The sequence below is a fragment of the Pyrgilauda ruficollis genome, unplaced genomic scaffold (assembly GCF_017590135.1).
Source record: "Pyrgilauda ruficollis isolate IOZ18807 unplaced genomic scaffold, ASM1759013v1 scaffold73, whole genome shotgun sequence".
Classification (NCBI taxonomy): Eukaryota; Metazoa; Chordata; class Aves; order Passeriformes; family Passeridae; genus Pyrgilauda; species Pyrgilauda ruficollis.
The window spans coordinates 910,141-931,659 of NW_024529155.1; the positions used below are offsets into that span (position 1 = coordinate 910,141).

At 39.5% G+C, this 21,519-nt stretch overlaps 1 protein-coding gene across 3 annotated transcripts in view; it reads left to right on the forward strand.

Moving 5' to 3' along the window:
• Positions 1 to 21,519, forward strand: part of MYBPC1 (myosin binding protein C1) — a 70,389-nt gene that overhangs the window by 4,395 nt on the left and 44,475 nt on the right. For all 3 annotated transcript variants that reach the window (XM_041485987.1, XM_041485984.1, XM_041485986.1), the window contains exons 2-3: positions 16,317 to 16,349; positions 19,315 to 19,356. In XM_041485987.1, coding sequence (XP_041341921.1) covers positions 16,317 to 16,349; positions 19,315 to 19,356 — 75 coding nt within the window. The remainder of the gene's footprint in view (positions 1 to 16,316; positions 16,350 to 19,314; positions 19,357 to 21,519) is intronic.

The window sequence follows — 21,519 nt, forward strand, 5'->3', positions numbered from 1 at the left end:
TGCTCTCTCCTCACTGCATGGTGATGCAAAAGAAAAGCACACAGACATCCATCTTCTGCCATCATCATTGCCCCACTTTAGCATTGACTGTAGAATGCATTCCCATTATTTTTAACTTCCTTCATTCTCAGTCTCACAGCCAAACCACACTCAAAGTCAGGCCCTGTGTATCATTTGCAAAGCTCCGTATTCAAATCACAGGTAAATGAGTTTTGGTGGATGACGAAAGAGTGAAACCCTAACCCCATATCTTATTTTCCCTCTCAATTTTTTAGAAAGTTTCTCTTCATCACCTCCAGCTAATAAATTTTAAGCCCTCCACAAATGGAAAGCAAACTTACGCCTCAGTGCTGTAACCAGATCCCTGAGGGTGGGCTGTGCTCTCGCCCTGCGCCCCACGGAGCAGCTCCTCCTGCACAGATCGTGTGGTAGGCTGGGAGCTGGCTTGTTCTTAGATTGCCTTTTCCCTCTCTTGATAACTCCTTAGTGTGGCTCCCACACTTCCTTCTGAGATACCAGAGCATCCCAGATTTATGCTTTGACCTTCCACTTCCATCGCTGCTAAATTTCAATCAGATTAATTTGACTGAAAATTCACCATGATTTATCTTTGGGCTATTGTGTATTGGTTTATTATGGTGTTAATTGAAGGCACTACACTAACTTTTTTTCCTCATACAATGCATTGACTTCAATACTGCTGAAGGAGGATAATGCAAGATTGATCTGGCTTACTTGCTGTTGTTTGTACTTGAATTGAAAAGCTTGTCCACCCTTTGTGAAATACAGTGCATCTGTGCACAAGAATAAAATATTTAATATTGTCACACTGAAATGAGGAGCTCATTGAGTTCAGGAGGAAAGTAGGGAACAGCCTTCCAGCAGAAAAGAGAGCACTTTGTACTTGGCAAAACTGAATTTAGCAAATGCTGTCTTTGTGCCTCCCTATACTGCACCTGTTGGGAAGATAAATAAAGGCCTACCCAGTTCTTTCCCCTCATACCTCCTAAATATATCACTTTAAGAGAGCTCTAAAAAAACCAACCATGCTACAGTGCTCCTCTGTTCCATGAAAAAACTGAATGAGCTTTTTCATATTAATTTTAGGGGACTACCAAACAAGGTGGTTGCATAACCAAACAATAGCAGAGAGATCTGGGGGGACTTCAGCTGTCAAAGCATTTGTAGCTGCCTAGCACATCAACAGTCCTTGGAAAATAAGTCATGGAATGTATTTCATGTTTCATCAGGGGATATCCAGAATGTTCCTTAAGAGCAAATCAGGTTTGAAAATAAATTACCTGGAGAAATTTCCTTTGGGATAGGGATGAGTAGTAGACTCATCATTTATGGGGATGCAAAGGTTACAGTAAATTAGAGGTTCTAATCTAATAATTGCTCTAGAATTAAAAAAGGGAAAAAAAATATTATTCTTATTCAGGCACTAAAGTGACTTTGTCCTGAATGTAAAAATCTGTAAAATGAAGGACAAGACAAGCAAATAGGATCATTAACTGCAGTTGTAATTAGAGTTTTCTCAGCCCCACTGCAAGCAGTTTTATCTCTTCAGCCTGAGGAACTGTGTGACTGAGAAACAGCCCCTTCTCCCACCCAGCCCACTCTCTGCTCTCAGCCACAAATGAAGTGCTATTTCTGAAGACTTCAAATAAAGGTTTCTCTTTTTCACTGCTGTTAGAGAAGCAATAGTTGAAGCCATTTTTCCATCATTCCACCATCGTTCATTTTATGACACCAGGAGGTTTTCTTCTTTTGCTTGGAAGAGCTGCCGGTGTTTACAGCATTAGGGACGAGAGGAGTCACCTGAGATGAATGTCCATGTTAGTCCATTGAGAATGCTGGCAACTTTGCAACCGTACAAAGATCCTAATGGTCTTTACACTGTCACAGAAGATCTCTGGGTTAGGAACCAGATACCCAGCTGGAAGGATGCGCCAGTGAACTCGGTGTTCCTGCTCCTGGCGGAGTCAGCCACTCATTAAAGTCAGAGGTGCCCAACCTGCTGCTCCTCAGCTGACCTGCCAGCAGCTGCCTAAACATAGGTGCCCTACTGCCACATAAGATGCCCTGAGAGACACAGAACACCCATCTTGGGCTGGCAGATATGACCAGGACCTGTGGGAGGCCTGCAACACCATGGAATAGGAGCTAGGAAGGAGATGGCCACGCTACAGGATGCTGTGTGCATGCAAATTGTGCTGTAAGCAGCTGTTTTACAGTAAATAAAAACCAAATGCCATTGATTGTAATGGCACCTTGGACTCCCAGGTTACATCATAGACGCGTTCATGTGCCTCCCTGTTTCTGAGCACCGTAAGGATGAGAATGCAGGACTACTGTACAATTTGTTCATTTGCTGTTTAAGGGTTTTCTGCAGTGGGTAGTTTTGTAAGAAGCCAAGGAGTTGTGTTCCATTATTATTTGCATGTGATACTCAGATGCTCTTCCCCACAAATAAGGGAGTACATTAGGCTCAGATTACCTTGAGCAGAGAAGAGGGCACCCTTCTGTAGTCTATTATCTGCTTCAAGCATTGAAAAAAATAAAATAATGCCACTGAAAAAAGGTTCTACTGCCAATTTTTGTTATTTTTGAGAAGCTCATGCTTTTTCTTGTTTTATTTTTATAAGAATACATCAATATATTTTATTTCATGGCTGAGTGTTTCAATCAACTCAGAATTAAATTATTGCTCTTCTTTAATGAGAGGAAACAGAAAGCTGCACTCCTGTTCAAATCAATAGTAATTCATCTTCATCCTTTTTATACAAGCTTACTCTCACTTCCTCTGCCAGCTTCATGCTGTTAGATGAATGACTGGTTGCATCAGTGATATTTGTACCTATAGGCAAAAAAGCACTTTTTATGTAAATAATACCATGTTTCTGAATATTCTACAGAGTGTTCTACAAAACACATGTAGATTTAGGAAACTCCAAGAATTCCCATTTCTGGAATTTACTCTATTTTTTTGTGTGGTCTTAGCTCCTAGAGCTCACTGAACTAGCAGATGTCCAGCCAAGATGAAGCAGCTTAGAGAAGAGAGTGAATTAAAGTAAAACTCCAGCTCTGTGTCCAACAGGATGTGATGCCCTAGGAAGCCATTCTGGCAAGCATGCTTTGGCAAAAATTTCTGTTTATCTTCACCACTTCCTGGGATGCTGGAGGGACAGAAAGTTACTCTGCATTCAAGAAGTCTGAAGATAAATTTCTGCTCGGAAACCTCTCAGACCTTAAAATATGCAGCCTACACCAAAGGGAGTGGTTTCTCTCTGACTTCCCTCATCCATTACCTGTGCATGTATTGCTATCAGCACCTCCACAGCAGTCAGTGAGACCTAGACTAAGGTGATGGGGGGTGCCTTACACCCACAGGGCTTAGAACAGCTCTTCTGAAGATCAACCACACCCACAACCCTCTCTGCTGGTTGGCCAAGTGTCTTTATGTGTCTTTTCAGTTCAAAGCGACAAAATAACCTGTGGTCTCTGCTGCACTTAGCCATGGTGGTGTTGTATATCATAATACTGAGATATTACATGCCCTGCTTTCTCTTGGTGCTAGGTGGAGGTTAATTCAGGACATTAGATCTCCTGGAGTAATGTTGAAGGGCTGCTGAACAAAAAGCCAAATACAACAGAGCCTCTGAAAAGTTAAAAAATTCAAAAAAAAAAAAAATACACCATCCTAAAAAATTGCTTCATGGAGTGAAGTTTACCACAGAATTGTCTGTTTCAGGAAAGGCTGTCACAAATATGGTAAATTGTAAGTTGGTCAGTGCATGTGTTTTTTCTGCCAGAAGGTGGGAGCATGGTTGGGTGACTCATTTCAGAGTTCAGAGCCCCTCCACGTGCTCTCTCCATGGTCCCAAAAGTACAGACTGCGGCAAGAAGGGAGTCCTGCTGCATCTTACAGCAATGATCAAGACAGCCACTGCTCTCCCTTCCCTGGAGATTAGGAAATAGTTCTTACATAATTTGCTCTCCCTGGCCCTGTTACTAATTGAAAATAGCATGTGATCTACTTCCTAGGGCAGTTGTCCTTATATGTGATGGCTCCAGCAAGTTATTTTGATCAGGTGATTACTACAAAAAGTTCTGTTCTAATTTAATTCTCTGTAGGCTCAAATGGTGGTTTTAGGAAGCATTGAAAGCATTGTTCAGTAGTAGCATGATGCTTCCTGAGATGAATCTGTATTAAAATGCTTTCATCATCTCTTTGCAGGCCCAGAATAACTTCCTAATTTTGGTCATATGTGCTAAGAGGTGGTTGCAGTCAGCCATAGACAGAGAGGAAGATTCCCTTTTCCTACAGGTTTCTGTACAAATCTTGGCTCTGTGTATATAGACATTAACTGCAGACACATTTTCTCTATGTACTGAACTGACAGGATGGAACGTGATGGGCAGTGATTGAGCAAAAGCAACTCACACAGCAGCACAATTACTTTTTTTTTCCTCAAAGGGGTGTCATGCTTTGCGCAGCCAGTCTGCAAATCTGATCCAAAAGCCTATTCCATACTTTTCCTTCTCTCAAAGCCCTGAAGCTGTGACAAAATTAACTGAGTACAAATGTAGTTAAAACTGAGTTTATTGGCTCAGCTGGTAGGAGAGGTCTTACTCCTTGATACTGACCTACTCCAGTGTGCTAGTGGACTAGAAAGAGCAGTAAAACAATTCCTGAACAGCTGTTGAATTCCAGCTTCCAGGTATTTTTGTGTTTATTTTTATAGCTCTCTGCCACAAGATCTTTCCTGTGGAAAATAAATGCACCAGTTATGGCCCCTAGAACCAGTTCCAACAGCACTAGAAGGAAGAAAAACTTCCTCTAATCAGTCTGAGCTGATTGAGTGTGTGTGGTAGGACCTTTCACTGTTTTCTGGACTAAAATGAAATATCTCAAATCATTTGCACACCTCGATGTGAACAGCATTGTATGTCCATCCTTTTTCAACAGTTTTATTCCTTTCCAGTGCCACTAAATCATTGTTCCTGCAAAAATTACAGAAACCTTTACTCCTGTGGAGAATATCTGTGGCTTGAGATAACTAGGAACAGCCACGTGAGAAATGCCACGCAGATGGAATAATTAATAGACTAATAGCTTCTGGGTCTCATCCTGCGATACTCATGTAGATAGAGATATACATACACACGCTGTAGCACGTTTGGTATCTTGTGTTTTTATAAGAACATAGTATCTAGGTCAAAAACCTTATTTTAGACCCAAAGAGGAGTGTGATTCCAATGGAGACTGTGGCTGCCACTCCCCCACAGATGCAGACTTCAGTGAAGGCACAGAGGGTCAGATGCCTGATGACATTTTTTCCATGGCATTCCCTCCAGCCTTACTAATCTTTCATCTAAGCTTTCCTTAGCCCTATTTTTAAAGGGGAAATCTGACCTCTGTCCTGTGCCCCTTTTTTCTTTGCCCTTGTTTTGCATTTCCATGTTTTGCAATGAAGTTTTCTCTCTTACCCAACAGCTTTTTTAGCTGGAGGGAAACCATATGCCATGAGCTGTGAGTGTAATTCACAACAGCATCTTAAATGAATTTTGCTGTCAGGCTTTGTAAGAGCTTTCTCTCATACATATCACTTACTGATTTACTGATGCAAACCCCCACAGCTTGTCTGCAAACATCCTGCTGTGTGCAAACATTCCCGAAAGGCAGAGCTAAGTGTTTAGGTTTTTTTAAAGTGAAGGCGTATAGTCCTCACAGTTATCTCCATTGATGCAGGATGAGATTGAGAGGCAGAAAACATTAACAGTAGAAACACTGAGGGATGTTTGTCACTTCATATGTGAGCACCCACAAAGGGACATACATGATTTCATGAAGGTCTCCTAAATTTTCACCCACAGAGAGTAATTTCTTTCCACATGTGCAAAATACTCCTAAAGGTTTCTCAGTATGATTCTGAATCCCTGGAATCTGAGCAACAATAAATATTTACATACAAAAAAGCTTACAAAAAGAGAGAATTATGTAAGTCAGTACATAAAAATACCAATAAAGAAGTAAGTTTCTGAGTTTTAGGTATATTTTTGATTCTTTTAGTGTTTACTACCAGCAATACCGCAACTCTGGTACAAAGCTTTCCTGTATTGCCAGTTTGGGCTTTATTTTTTTAAGTTCTTCTCCAAACTTAATTACAAATTCACTTTGCTTGTATGTACAAGTATGTACATTGAAACTCACAAAAAGTAGCAGCCACTGAATTTTGTAGTCCGCAAGTTTGTTACCCTTAGCAAATTAAAAACTGGATGCTACTACCCTCTTTTTCATCTTGAGCGAGGTGCTTTCCACAAGTGTGATGACCGAAAATAAGCATTGGGTAGAAAATTCAGGGCAAAACCAGTAATGGATTATTAGTGCTTAACGACTTGGAACAGTCCCTAATCGCGTAGGCGCCCGGCAGCCCCGCGCCCGGGCTCCTGTTCCAATCCCCTTCTGCAAGGCTCTGCCCCTCTAGAGGAGGCTGAGGGCTGAACTGCAGATGACAGGAGAGTGCTCTTATCTGAAGGAAGTCTGAGAAGACTCTTCCTTCTTGAAAAGATCACAGAGTATCAGATTATCTGTCACCCACTGTCAAACAGAGTTTAGCAAATGTTTTTCTTGTTTGGTATTAGGATGCAGTGGTGACAATGTTTAGACCAGTTGCAGCACATATTACTCTGACAAAGACCTCATAACAAGCTGATAGACTCAATCCTTGGCAAATCCCAGCATGTGAGTGTCTGATTTTGCCCTCAACATCAAAGAAAAATCTGTGATCAAAAATCATGGAATGGGAACACCAGCAGGATTGCATTTAAAATCACTCACTGAACTTTAGTCTGAATTTTAGTGAAAATGAAACCCATCAGCATGTCTCAAATGTTTTCTTGTAACTGACTGAAAGAAGATAGATTGCACGAATTCATGCTGCCACAGCCTTATGCCAATGTCGTCATTTTCCCTAAGGGTCAGTCTCCCTGTGTGGAATGATTTCCCACTGCCTGCACATAATCACATGACTCTCAGGACTACTCTGGGAGCACTGAACAACAGGAGACAGTCATTTGTGGAACTCACTGCAATTATGCAGAGCATCAGGTCCATAATGTGATTTCCATACAACAATGCTGCAAGTGATTTTCTTAATTCACAGTGAAATATTTCAGGAGAGCTCAGCAAAACAACCATGTTGTGTTTTGGGTTGAGCAAGATTAAAGACATTTTTCCAAACTGGTAAAATGCTTCCTGAGCTGGTTGGGAAATTATTTGGCAATCTGAAAGGAAGTTCATTACTGGTTAAGTACTCATCTCTTGAAATAAATGAACTTTATTGCTGGCTTTTATCCTATAATTAGAAGTGCAACTACCATTTAAAGTTTATTGTTAAATTTGAAGAATAGATTGCTTTCATTCCCAAGCAGAAGTTCTATAGTTTATGAAGTTTTTTATCCAATAACCTTGTCTACTTTATTACCTTGAAGCTTTCAGGAAGGATGTTAGCATTAGTCACTGTACTTCTATCTCTGGTATCACACTGTGGTGTCTTTTGCTTTCAGTTTGCCCTTGGGAATGTATTGAGATAAATGAAAATAATTGCTTCTAGAGAAAAATTATTGAGGAGTTATTGCAAGGAAGGATAGGAAACTGGATATTTTCATAAAGTGGGATCAGACTATTCTGATGAGTGGGTTAATTGATTTTGGTACATACATATCAAAGATGAATTAGGTTTAGGTTATTTAAAAGAAGAATTTCCTGCAGCTGGAGTAGGAGTGGAAAGAAAGAAATCCGAACTGCGCCGATCTCCTGCATTTTCCGTTTCCTCGGTGCAGTTCCTGAGCACGGGAGCTCACCTGGCTGGCTGTGGCCGGGCTGTCGCATGTCCCTGCAGATCCCAAAGGGCTGGATGCCCCCTGGGACCGGCGGATCCCTGGTTTTTCCCAAGGCAGGGATCCGATCGCCCCCTGCGGGGCAGGAGCGGGGACAGAGCCGAGCCCAGGTGCAGGAGGAGCTCCCTGCACAGCCCTGAACCAGCTTTTGAAACAAAAAAAGGCGGAGCAAATATTCCCGGCGGGGCTGGAGAAGCGGGCGGGCGGCTCTGCAGAGCTCCCGGCTGCAGCCCCTCCAGGAGCGTGTGCCTCTCCTCAGGCCGGGAAGAGCGAGGGCTGTCAGGCATGGCTCTGCAGGGCTGGACCCGTGAGCTTCACCAGTCCGGCTCGCTGCGGCTTCACGACTGCTTCTTGTTGTTGGTTTTACAGCGTAAAAATAGGAGTGCTGCTTCTGTCCTTTAGACATCAGCGCCCATCTCGTTGGCAATATTTGCACAGGCAGTTTTCTCCTTTCTGTTTAACCGGAGCCAGAATTGTGTAGTGCATCATGTGAAGCAGAGGTAAAGAATTATCACTGCACGGCGACCCCCGACAAAGGGGAGAGAACGATGCATCTGACTCCATCTTAACAGAAGGCTAAATTAATTACCTTATTAAACTATATTACAGACATTGCATCTAAACGGAATGTGCCACGCACTCTCTGCACACAACTGCACAGAACTGCGCTCATCTCCCATTCTCTCGTGACTGTCAGCAGACAGTCCAACACACACTCTTGGCCCTAACAGGCCAAGGGAACAAAACATCCTCACTGTGGGTAAACAATCTCCATATTGCATTCTACTTTGGCACAACACAGGCACAGCAAGTAAGATAAGAATTGTGTTTTCCCTTTCTCTGAGGTTCAGAGAATGTGGATCTCAGGCATATTCTTGGGAAGAATTGTGCTTTGCTTTTCTCTATGAAGAGAATGTGGCAACAAAGAATGGCTCAGGTGACAAAACAGAGAGGTGAGGAATGCAGAATTTCAGGAGTTGTGAATCATCTCAGGCTCACATTAAGTTGGTGGTACAGAAACTGAGATGGTGCCATAATAGAGGAAAATTTGAGCATCTCTACTGTTTGTAGGAACAAGCTGATTTTGTGGGGGATTTCCACAATTTTCACTATGCACATTTTAGGAGGAAAATGCATGCTAAGAACTTTTTTTCAGCAATGTTCAGCATTGCATATACCTCCTTGTACAACAAGTTTTGCAGTGACATTGCAAAATAGAATGTTTTTATTTCCAAGCATGGAAATAAAATTTAATACATCAGGATGTGGAATTAATGATAAATCAATGTCACCATGAATAGTCTCAGGTTCTGCAAGTACAGGTGTGCTGACAAAGTCTTCTTATGAAGGTGTAGGAATGACTGTAAACTGAATTTCTTCACATTGTTAAACACTAACAGCAAAACCCTTTTGTCTGGTAAGTGGTTAACAAGCAGAACTTTATCTACAAGATTTTGCATGCTAGATAGCATCACAAAATTTTAGTCTTGGAAGTCAAAAACCCCACAAATTAGGATCTTTGGTTTGGTATGGCTTTAATGATGAAATAAATTAGAAAACTGTGATTGCAAAAACTCAGTGAAAAAAGATTTAGTCAAAAATTTCAGTGACATTTGGCACTCAAATTGTAGTCTACTGCTAGTCTGTGAATTGTGAGATACAAGCACAGATACTCATTTTTTCTGTTAGCTGCACAAGTGCTCAGGAACTAACTTTTATGGGATATTTTCTTTGATATAAAGTAAGAGAAGAAAGATATCATGAAAATAGAATGGAATTCAATTACTCCATCCTGGTGCCTTGTGGACTGAGTAGGCTAAAAATGAGTTCAAGAATGCATGGGAACTTGATAACCAGACTATAGCCACCCAACTTCACCTATCATCTTAAATACTGTTAATGCTTGGCAGCTTTCCAGATCCTTGTTACAGTACACAGAAAATTTTGAGTCTGAAAAAGAAGATACTTAGAAGATTACAGAAATATAAACATATATTTTATTAAATCACTTTTGTTAAAGCTCATGGTTACAGTGTTCTTTAAATATTAATTCCTATGTGAAAGCATAAGAAATGAGGAAGTTTACATATGATCAGGTTTGATCTAGCAGCATCATTTCAGAAAAGTGGAAACCACAAGGAAAACACTTAAAATAAGCAATGATCGTTTTATGCACTTCTGTAACTATGAATGGCAGTGATGGAAAAATCTGGACTCACCAATTATACTGCAGCTCCTCATGTGGATCTGTAAGCTATTTCTTTGGTGTCTAGTCCATTCCACAGAATTCCCTATTACCAGACTTTTGTTCCAATTGTTCATTCAGTTTTTCAGCCCTCAAGTCAGGGAACATTCTTACACTTAGCATGTGACAGTTTGATTTGCTCTGGTGGCCCATAAAATCTTTTATAATGGAAAGCATTTAGATTAGTCATGAAATGGGACTACTCTCAGTGAGTTTATATGCTGGATCTAGTTATTATCCTTGGGCTTGTTTGGGTTTTTTGAATTTTAATCATACGCCACACTAAATTTTTTAAGAAAACTATTTGTTATTTTCACTTCTTTTTCAGTCCCTACCTAAACATGTGTCACTGGACTGTGACACTTTTAGCTGTTGGAATATAAAATAACTTCATCTTCAGTGAACATGCTGATTTGTTCACTTTGTTACAATGAGAGGGAGTATTTAATAGAAGGTTGCTATTTTCACTTTTAAACACTATCACAAGTCAAACCCAGCAGTTTGTCTTGTGCAATCCATCACTAGAAATGGAAAGAGAAACTAGAAATACATTATAAATGTATCAGTTTGGCTCTGTCACAATATTGGCCACAATAATAGTAATTTGGCCAGCCAACCAAGCACCAATAAGACACCAGAGCTTATTTGCTTCAGTCCTTTAGAACAAATCTGCTTTCAGGATTTAGGACCAATGTCTGTTTAGAAGAGTTTCTTTAGGCATATTTTAAAAAATACAATGCCCATCGACATTCATAAAATAAAGTAATGAATTCATAAAATAAGGTATTGTAGTTTCTTGCTTCTGCTCAGAGTGGGAATTGTCTGTGGAAGTTGCACACAAATCAGATTATGTCTCAGTGGAGAACATGCTCATGAGGCAGACCCTGCATGCATGACTGTGCTCAGATTTTGCAGAATGATAAGCATTCCTCTCTTTTTTGTTAATTAGTAATAATTGTATTTATTTCAATTTAAGTGCATTGAATGCACTTTTATTGATTATAAATGACTTTGAACCAAGTCCTCTCTTTTCCAGCTTGTTTTCTGGAGTCACTAACAGTACTGTTTCCCAATGCTCCTCAGGTTCTGGTAATCTCTATAGTTTGTTGAGTAAATTCCTGTCTCCCAAAAGTTCAGGCTATGGCTTTTACCCACATCACTGATGCCACTGCGATTTGGCTGAAGTGATCCACAAAAAATTGTCCAACCATTCTGAGCCGTTTCTCTTCTTTGGAGCACCTTTTTTTCTGGGAACATAAGGAATGCGAGGAATAAGCTTCACTGCTTTTGTCTGCTGCTGATCTGGACATGAGGTGTGCCAAGCCACTGTTGCACGTCCTCCTTAGTCCTTCCCTGCCCACCTCTTTCAGTGGACCACCTACCTCGGGAGAAAGCCTGGTGCCACAAGGGTGGTTCTCGTGTCCCACTGGGCACAGGGGACAATCCTTACACACGGCAGCTGCACAGGGGCTGGGGTGAGCTCTGCTCTCTCCCCAAAACAGCATTTTGTCTATTTTTGTCTGACTAGCAGAGTCAGCACTTTAGGAATGCCTACGTAACAGTTATATTGGTCTGATCTCTCAAGGCTGTGTGCAAGATTAATCCACCCACTTAAATCTGACACAAGTTGATGGTGACAGGTCTTTGTGACAAAAAGCATTAAGTGACTATCTTCATGTTGTTTGACATATGAGAGTCTCTTTAATATGTTGCTGTTGCAAAGACAGATATCATACCTGTGTCCATGGTGGTGCAGCGACAGTCCTGCTTTCCTTTCCAGGTAAATGGGGGATAAGTCCTCTGCTCAGACTGGGTGAGATCTTGAATCCCTTGGATTTTCTTTGCTTGGTTGTAACTGATCTGTATAGAACTGCAGGGAGAAATTAGTGCAGGAGACTTTCCTCCTCCTTCCTGTGAGTGTTCCAGCCCAATGACAGTGAAATGCTATCTTTAGTCTTTCTGCAAGCCCTGATTTAATGCTCAAGGTCATTTCCTTCACTTACCTAAGGTAAAAAAAAAAAAAACAAAAAAAAACCACCCGCTACTCATTTTCCAAAATGACTGAAAGTTCTTAAGCCTACCCAAAACAAAGCTGGTCGTGAGTACAGAGCTGAATGATGAACAGGGTTATCCAGCCAAACCTCATTCCCAGTATGCTTGCTGACAGGTTGTAGTTCCTGAACACTCTGAACTGCAGGTCTTCAGGATACTTTGCTTTCAGCACAGCAGTAGAGCAGGACCTAGAGGCTGTTTTAGAACCATCATCATGCCTCATTATGATTGCATTCCAGTGTGAAAGGTAATATATGTGATGTCAGGGAGTTTCTATGTTTTGTGTTGCCAGAAAAGCCAGTGGAAGTGGGAATCCAGAGACCTTGAGGACTGGCCACCACACACAAACTGACATCCCTATGTCAGTTCCCTGCCAAAGCTTCTTCTGGCTGTGGCAGGTCAGATGCCACTGCAACCAGACCTAAAATGGAATTGAAATTTTAAATAATGACAACCTCAATTTAACAGGGTTCTTCAGTATTTTCATAACTTTAGTACATCAGTTAATATCATGGAACTTCAGGCTTAGTAATCTATATACACAGCAAGAGATTTTGAGTCTTATTTTATCTGAAAAACTGAACATGATAAGTGTGGAAAAGAGATGGAAAATTGTTGGTAATGGGTCAAGTTGCATCTCCTGCTGATTTTCGAGCGTGTATGTGTGCGTATATAATTATAAATTACAAGTAAAAATGTCTTGGCTCCAAGTGCTCATATCCTGTGTCAAACTGGATCCTGAATGCATCTCATGACATGGCTGAGGCATGAAAGCATTTCTGGAGATGTTATCTAAGTGGCAGTTGTGCTTTCATTTTATTTGCTAACTACACTCCATACACTATCTTTTCTGAGTAGCCATGTAGAGAGGACTGCTAAGTTCATTCCTGTCTTTGCTGTAGAATTACATCTGGCCAGGTGCATTTCCAGTTTCACAGCCAATGACTAACCCAAGGTCTGTGTTTAGCACAACACAACCGCCTGAAATACAACATTCTCAGTTCTCTAATAAAGAAGTGCAAAGAAGAGATCTTTTGTTTCAGAAACTCTGAAGCAGAAGTTGACTTCATTTATTCTGTAGAAGGTACACTTGACATTATGGTGTCAATTCAGTGGTAACTGGACCCTCAACAGCCTCTTTCCCCTTCAGCTCAAGAGGCATCATTGCAAGGCAGTGAACTGCACTTCTCCAAAGGGATAGAGGATTGCGTGCTGGAGACTTTCTCCACCAGCAAAGCCCTGACAATGCCTGGACAGAGCACCATATTAGGGAACAGACTGTGGAGAATGGCATGTGGGGACTCCAGGGAGCATGCCTCCTAGGGAAGGAGCACAACCATAAGCTGCTGGTTGAGAGTGCAGAGCCCTGTCCTGGCTGACAAGCCTGTTGCAGAGGTCAGCCAGAGAGGGCTATCATTCTTTGGGGAGGTGGAAACTACTCAGAGCTATTAATGGTTTTTTTCCTGGCTGTCCTCAGGAACTGTAAGCCAGGCATGACCATGAAAGGGGTTGCACATGGCCAAAAGATTATGTTGAAGTATCTCCTATGTCTCTGCCACCTACAGTGCCTGGAACTTTCCCCTTTTCTTTTTTCTTCCCACATTATACTTCAGGTCTCTCCTTTGAGCTCCATTCTTGCCTCAGTTTTCTTAGCAGTAACCTGAACAGCCTTGAATTACGGTTTAGGAAACAAACCACTGACTTCTTGTTCTGGCTTCAGTCACTGTTCCATCACAGAATTGCAGAATAGCTGAGATTGGAAAGGAACTTTGGAAATGGACCTTTGGAGAAAGTGTAGTCCAAGCTCTCTGCTAGGAGCAGGGTCCAACAGAGTATGTTGCCTGTGAGAGTGCTCAGGTTTTGAATGCCTCCTTTTGTTGTCTACATGCATGAGATGAGATTTAGACTATAATAATAATAATGTTTCAGGTCTGGTCTGTGCTGCAGACTTTGGCTAACATCTGTGCTGGGTGGTGCAGGACTTGTAAGATGTGTGATTGCTGAGCAGCATTACAGTGTTGGCGGAGCCATGGAATACCTCTCAACATGAAAGAAAAATTCAAGACAGGTCCCTCAAAAGTCTCATAAGCCTTTCATCTGAGAGTGGAAAGTGCTATATTTGTTGAGTTTTTAATTATAGGTTTGTAACTCTCACTGGTGAGCTAGGGAGGGTTTTCTAATCCAGTGTTCATAAGAATACTCCCTGTTTCTAGCCATTAAATTTCACAAGGAAAATTATACAATCCATAATTTTCTGCTATTACTTTTCCATGCAAGAAACATACTTCCATGCTGTCTTCCATACTTCCATACTCCCAATGATGTCTCAACAGAATTTTTTACTCTCAGCAGAAACAGTGAGAAATGTCATGGTAGCAAAGCAAATAGGTTCCCAGACATACTCTTTGTGGTACAACTTTAATGTCTTCATATGAAAATTTTTCTTGGCCACAAAACAAAACTTAGTATGTCAGTAATTAGACCAGAAAAAAATAAATTGCTGTGAATCTATGTAAAGATATTTCATTATTTTCACACTCTGTGTGTTGGTCTTTAATATACTTCCTTCCACTCTGTAGCGTGGTGGGTGCTGTGATCAGAACATACAACACAAGCTCTTTTCTTGTAGCAAGGGATTGTTTTTGGAACCTCTACAAGGATTTGCTGTTGTATCTGTGTATGTGACTGGAAGTTCCTAAGCCATATCAAATTCACACACTCAGCTTAAAATTATATTTGCACTAATAATATTCATCCCTTTTAAACACTATATGGACTTATGAAGAATGAGAATTGTGTTTTAGTTATATTTAGAACTGAGTGTAAAGGAATAGCCTTCTCAGCATTTCTATGTGACAGAGATTGAAATTTTTTTCCTGAATCTGACCTGAGGTGGGATACCAAGTGTTAATATCCACAACATAACAAAGGTTAGTAAGAGCCATCTACTCTAAAAGTTCAAGGTTTTAATTTTAAATCTTCGCTTCTTATAAATAGTTAAACTGTAAGTCAATACTAGTGCCAAAAAATATTGCTGTTTTCAAAGTGTCTAGACTCCTAAAGCTTTTAAAGGTTGAAAATAAGCTTCCTTTTCTGTTTTAAAAATATATTTTAGCTAGTCAATTTGTTCTTATGTTTTTACCTGGGAGAACATGTTATCCAAAAGGATAGCATTTCAATAAGATAAAAAGCCTGGTTTGTGTATCACACATTGGAAAGGGAACTGATTTACATTAAAAATCATCATTGAAAGAAAGAAAACACAAACATACTGCAGGTTCCACTTAGAACAGCTAAACTGTGGTGGGGTTTTTTTTGTTTTTTGTTTGTTTTTTTTTTTTTTTTTCTTTTACTTTCTTCTTGTACTGAACATGGAACTCTATATCTGATGGTGTGGTTGAAAATGAGGTAAAGGTCTCTGGATTCACTCTGCGCAATCCCCCTAAATTAATGGATCCATTACACTTCAAAGTTAAAATCATATCTGATGTTATTTCAGTTGGTGGAAATTTTGCTTAATTTTGCACCTGAGTGAGAGACCTTATCCCTCTCTAAAACTACCTGAAAGGAAACTGCAGACAGGTAGAGCTCAGTCTCTTCTCCCAAGTAACAAGTGATAGCACAAGAGGAAATGGACTCAATTTGTGCCAGGAGAGGTTGAGATGGAATATTAGGAAAAATTTCATCACTGGAAGGGTTGTTGAGCACTGGAGCAGGCTGCCTAGAAAACTGCGCTCATCATCCCTGCAGGAATTTAAAAAATGTGTAGATGTGGTTTTTGGGGATGTGGTTTAGTCGTGACTTGGCAGTGCTGGGTTAGTGATTGGACTCGATGTTAAAGATCTTTTCCAACCTAAATGATTCTATGTTTCTATTAATACTGTCTATTTCCACACTAAACAATTTCACTAACTTCCCTTTGCAGAACAAGAGCTTTAGATCTCTGACCTTGTCACTCTGAAGCTGCCACATGTTGCGTGCGTGAAAGCAAAATAAATTTCACAACTGCACTTAAATATTAAAGAACTCAAAGTCAACAAACATATACCAAATGTATGAAAAATATTTGCTTGTATTTGAAGCTCAATATCTGTCTTCTTTCCTCATTTTTCAGAAACTGAAAATGAAAGTGCACCGCCACCTCCAGGTTAGTGTAAAAAATGCTGATTTGAGCTGTGGCACTAACAGCTGCATGAGACTAGATAGTGCATAGCCATAATATGGTTTGTGTTCATTGTCTCTTTGAAAGTAAGAGAACAGTAAGGAAAGTAAAAAAGCCTGCCCAAGTAAGATATCCTCACTTCACTTTGCCTTAATACTGATTTTTCAGACTCAATTTTTGTTTGTGAGTAACTAGTTGTTTGCTTAATATTGCACATGTCCTTCAGAATACAGATAAATCATGGCTGCTTAAATTATCTGGTTAAATTGTCCTCTTTGATTCTGAGCAGCATCTGATTACTCCCTTTCATGAAAATACTCCCTTTCATTTCGCTCAAAAGTACACTGTGAGTAAAGTTGACAGAATCAAGCATGGGATTCATTTCAGCCCTAACTTTTAGCCCTTTGAAAATTATGTATCATGTCTAAGTAGTTCAAGAGCTCCAGCTCTGACCAGTGGAGCACATCCTGGGTCCTACATGCTCATCAATGGGCATTTCCCAGGTATACTATCTAAAATGTCACTAGATATCCATGTGCAGACAATTGCCCTGAGAAGTCTGATTTATTGTCTAGAATAAGATTTATTGTCTAGAATGGAGTGGCTGAGTTCCAGGAAGCCAAAGTTAGGTGAGGTGAAACTCACTCATAAGGATGAGGGCTTCAGGTAAAGCTGCGGCTTTGCAAAGCACAAGAGTTCTCTTTAGTGGACTGGAAAGGTGGGCAAGCCTTTGCCTTGTGCCATTGAGTAACTTCAGTTATTTTTTCAGATAATGCAGATATATAGTGTAGACATATCTCTATATAGATATCTGCATAGATAGATAGATACACAATGTCAATATATAATACATATATCTACAATATACATGTCCATGTAACCATTTGGTGAGTATTTTTCTCTATATAGCAACCTAAACAGCAATTCCAAACAGGACAAATACCCTAAAAGTGCTAAATCTGCATTTACTTACTGTCTTGATAACTGGCATTTTACAAGCCTGATTGAAGATGTCTTTGTTTCAACAATACACACTTTCATTAAAAAATGACAAAAGTATCATTTGCCACAAGGAGTTTCATGGTTAAATTATCCACATATTATTTTTATGTGATGAACTCTTTCATATTGCATATATTTGTATGGAAAGTTAATTGGTTTTTAATTAATGATATTTTACTCAACCATAAAATTTGTACTGTTAATATTAAACTAATTAATTTCACCCTTAGGGTCTTACCTGATATACTTAGTACTTGAATTTGTGTTTTTGATCAGTCTTAACTTTCAAGTAGAACTGAAATGAGAAACAGCTTTTTATATACAGAAAGGAATAGCATCTTTGAAGCGTTACATTAAAAATATCTATTAACATTTTCAAAAAATTACCATTTTCCTTTCTATGTAAAAGCGCTGGATTAAATACAAAATCACTTCTATAACCTCCTTTGTTTTCTCCTTACCTGATTTTCTTCTGAAAAATAAGTAGGGTGTCATTAGGCCTTTATGTTAGGCACAGACCAAACTGGGATATTTCTAAGATGGACATGCCAGTCACTTCTGGCTTCCTTCTGCCTGATTCAAGATGCTGTCATCTTGGATTATCAATTGCTAATACACAGAGAGGGAAGTTGGTTTCAAGATTCCAGATTTTATAACTTACAAATAGTTTATTGGACATAACCAAGCATCTTGAACTGCACCAGGAAATTTTTGGGAAGTCATTGTGAGACGTCTTTCCAGATCTCAATGTCAAGCTACAAGTGTGGAGCACTTTGACTGATGAAGTTTTCAAATAATATGTAGACATGCTGCCATCTGCCAAGATCAGTGAAATCTCCTGATCCCATTCCTACTCGGAAAAGAAAGCGTTACTCTAGCAAAAGTCCCATTAAAAAGGAATATCTGGGCAAGGTGGACAACCTGACAACTGGAGCTTGGGAATTTAGGGAATCCAGACAGAAGCATCCATGAGTCTGTCACCTTACCAGAATGTGGCGTTTCCTTTTAAGTTTCAGCTTTAATTTTCACAGTTACTGTGGCTACACATATGTTAACAAGAAATCAGGATAATCAGAGCATTAACTGGCTCTTGCAGATGTTTTCTCCATGGAACAAAAATTATCCTAATTCCATCCTGACAATGTTAGTCTATTGACCCAAAGCCATGTTCTGTCAGGCAGTGACAGGTAAGTTGGCCACAGGCAAAGCTGTTCACAGGCAATAGGATATTGAGTGTTTATACCTTGAAGACAGCACATGGTTTGACAAGATTCTAGATTGAATGAAGTAGGAAACCAAAACCAATGGGAATCCTATCAAATCCTGAAATAGAGAAAGCGTGGAAATTGTTGTTTTGTTTAAAGCACAGTCCAAATTTTGCTCATACAGTTGAGGTCAAAAATAATTCACATTCACCTGCTTGGAGTAGAGGACAGGCTGGCAGTTCTGATCAAGAAAACTAAATACAAGTATTCTTGGCAAGACTATGTTGATAATGATGAAGATGATGATAAAGAATTAAAGAATATCCTCAATACACTCTCTCTGTACTTTTTCTTAAGGATCAACTGAGTGGCAGTAACTCATGTCTGATCCAATTTCTATCCAATTAACAATAATATGTAACTCATTTCAAAAGCTTTTGCAAATTAGCCCAAGAACAAGAGACTAACAACTGCTGCTTCTAAAAAACCCAATTTATTTTTTTTTCCACTGAGTCCAGGAACATCAATCTTAAATGACTTGTTCAAAACATAGAAATTGCATTGATATGCACAGGTTGTAAAATGTTTTATGGGATTGCAACTGTATATTACATACACATATATATCATTCTTTAATGTTGTTTTTCCAATACTAGCAGAACCTGCATTTTTTTTTAATGCTGTGTAAGTCTTTCTTTTTACTTTAAGATCCTCTCAAAACTATGCTTGTACTTCCTACACAGAACAAAAAACACCACAGGAGGGTGGAAATGAAAAGGGTAAAGGTAAGTCTGAAACCATACTTTAAAAATGGGCAGTAAAGAAAGCTAAATGCTGTTCTGATGCTGGATTGTTTGAGCTTTAATTCAGAATTTTGGTGCTAAATTTCAGAAGTGTGATATGAGGCTTCCTAGATCCCTTTTCTGCATGACTTAGCGAGCCCAAGGAAATTATGATACTCATGAATATCTTCCAAAATCCTGCAAGCCAGACTGATGCTTTAGCAACAGTATTTATATTGACTTTTCAATTAATGGATCAAATTACAAGGGATTTGCATGAGCAGAAGGCTGTGTTTAAATGAGCCTGGCTGTTGCCCCTGACCAAGCTTGCTAAAACTCAGACACTGTGCACATTGGTTGCTTTTAAATCAAGTGGACAATGTCCTACTGTCATTCTAAGCTGTTTCTGTTCTACCACAGAAACTTGATATTATACCTTTCAGAAAGCCCCAAAGATTTCTTTTCATCCGAAATTAAAAATCACACATTCATCTTTCTGCCCTCACTGGGAGGCCAGCAGATGAGCTCAGGTTCTTTACAGGTTCTGAAAAGTGTGTTTGAGGACTGTCTGCTGTGAACAAATAGATAACTGTTCCACCAGCAGCGTGTGCAATAATCAGCTCCAGTTTTCACACATATTTTTGTGCTGCTGAGATTAGATCCTAGCTCTGTTGTCAATTCTTCTGGTTAGGAGGATGCATTTTTGAAGGAACTGGGCCAAATTCTCTGCTTTTTGTAGGAGCCCTGCCAAAATAGAAATCAAACACCCCATCAGGTTATTTTGAAAAGAATAATCTCTTTTTTTAAAACTTAATTCTGATCAAAGGCTAAAGCAGACCAAGATATGCTTACAACTGATGCAATGCTTGCTTTTCATCTGGCATGGATATGCTTTTTCATGGCAAATCAAGAAATGGCTTGCTTGAAAATGTATTCTGGCTTTTGGTGTCTTCCAAACGAAATCCTCCCTTTTAGACAGCCTGGATGTATACTTGATACTTGCAGATTTATTTGGGCAAAGGCACGCATGGCTATTTCTCTCAGCAGAGTCAAAATATAAACACTAAGAATGTGTGATTAAAGTACCCCTTTGAAAATAAGAATGCTGAACCAGGCTTCAGTGCATGCTATTTTGCCAGTTATCTGTGCATTGAGCGATTATTTTGACACACAAAATTTTGTGTGAGTAATCAAATCTGTCAACTTGGTAATGGAAATGCAATTCAGAAATAATTTGCATGCCTAATGATAGGAAAAAAGATGAAAGTCTTGCCTCAAGCTATTCCAACAGTTAGTTCTGCTTGCTTTAATTTGGATATGAGAAAAATGTTTCTTTCCAAACTGAACAAGAATGGTGATTTCCTCACTGCTTACAAGCCTACATTTCACTGAATAAAAATGAAAACATGGTAGGTAACTTATCCAAAACTTCTATTATCTTCTTATAGATTATTATGTTTCTGTTTTGAATTTAGTGAAGGAGACAAGTATTTACTAGGAGGAAAAATGTTCCTCCTAAGAGAAACCTGCTAGGAGGATTTTGCTACCAAAAAATATTCTTTGAGATCCTACTATGGAGAATTTTCCCAGTTTCAACCCATGCTGGCAGCTGTTGCCTCCATAAAAATTGCAATGAAAGTCTGAATATTAATAGATAGACGACCTTCTGCCATGCTCCAGTGAAACTGTCACCTCTGCAAAGCAAAGTAGATGTCATTGCCAGACACTCAGTAGAAATACTTCTAAAAATTAGTTACAGTGCAGTTGTTCCTATCAGCTCTTGTTTTATTACAGAATATCACCAAATAAGGGAAAATGTATTTTCACAGACTTATTCTTTCAGGTTTGTGTGCCAGAAAAAAAAAAAAAAAGTCTTTATAATGGTGAGCAAAATTCACCAAAAGTAAAAAGGTTCCATTCTTCCAACCTGGATTCATTCCAAAATAATTTACACTTGAAAATGAACAGTTCAGCAAGGAAATTATGACAGAACCAGCTAGACATTACCTTTTATATTAGCTATATGTGAAAGACTTTCTGCAGATTCAGAAGTAGCAGATTTAGGTACTTCCCTGAACGGAAACAAAATGGGAAACATTTAATATCTGAATTGAACAGCAATTATGCAATACTTGTGTGCCAGCCGTTGTGACCTGTAATTTCTGA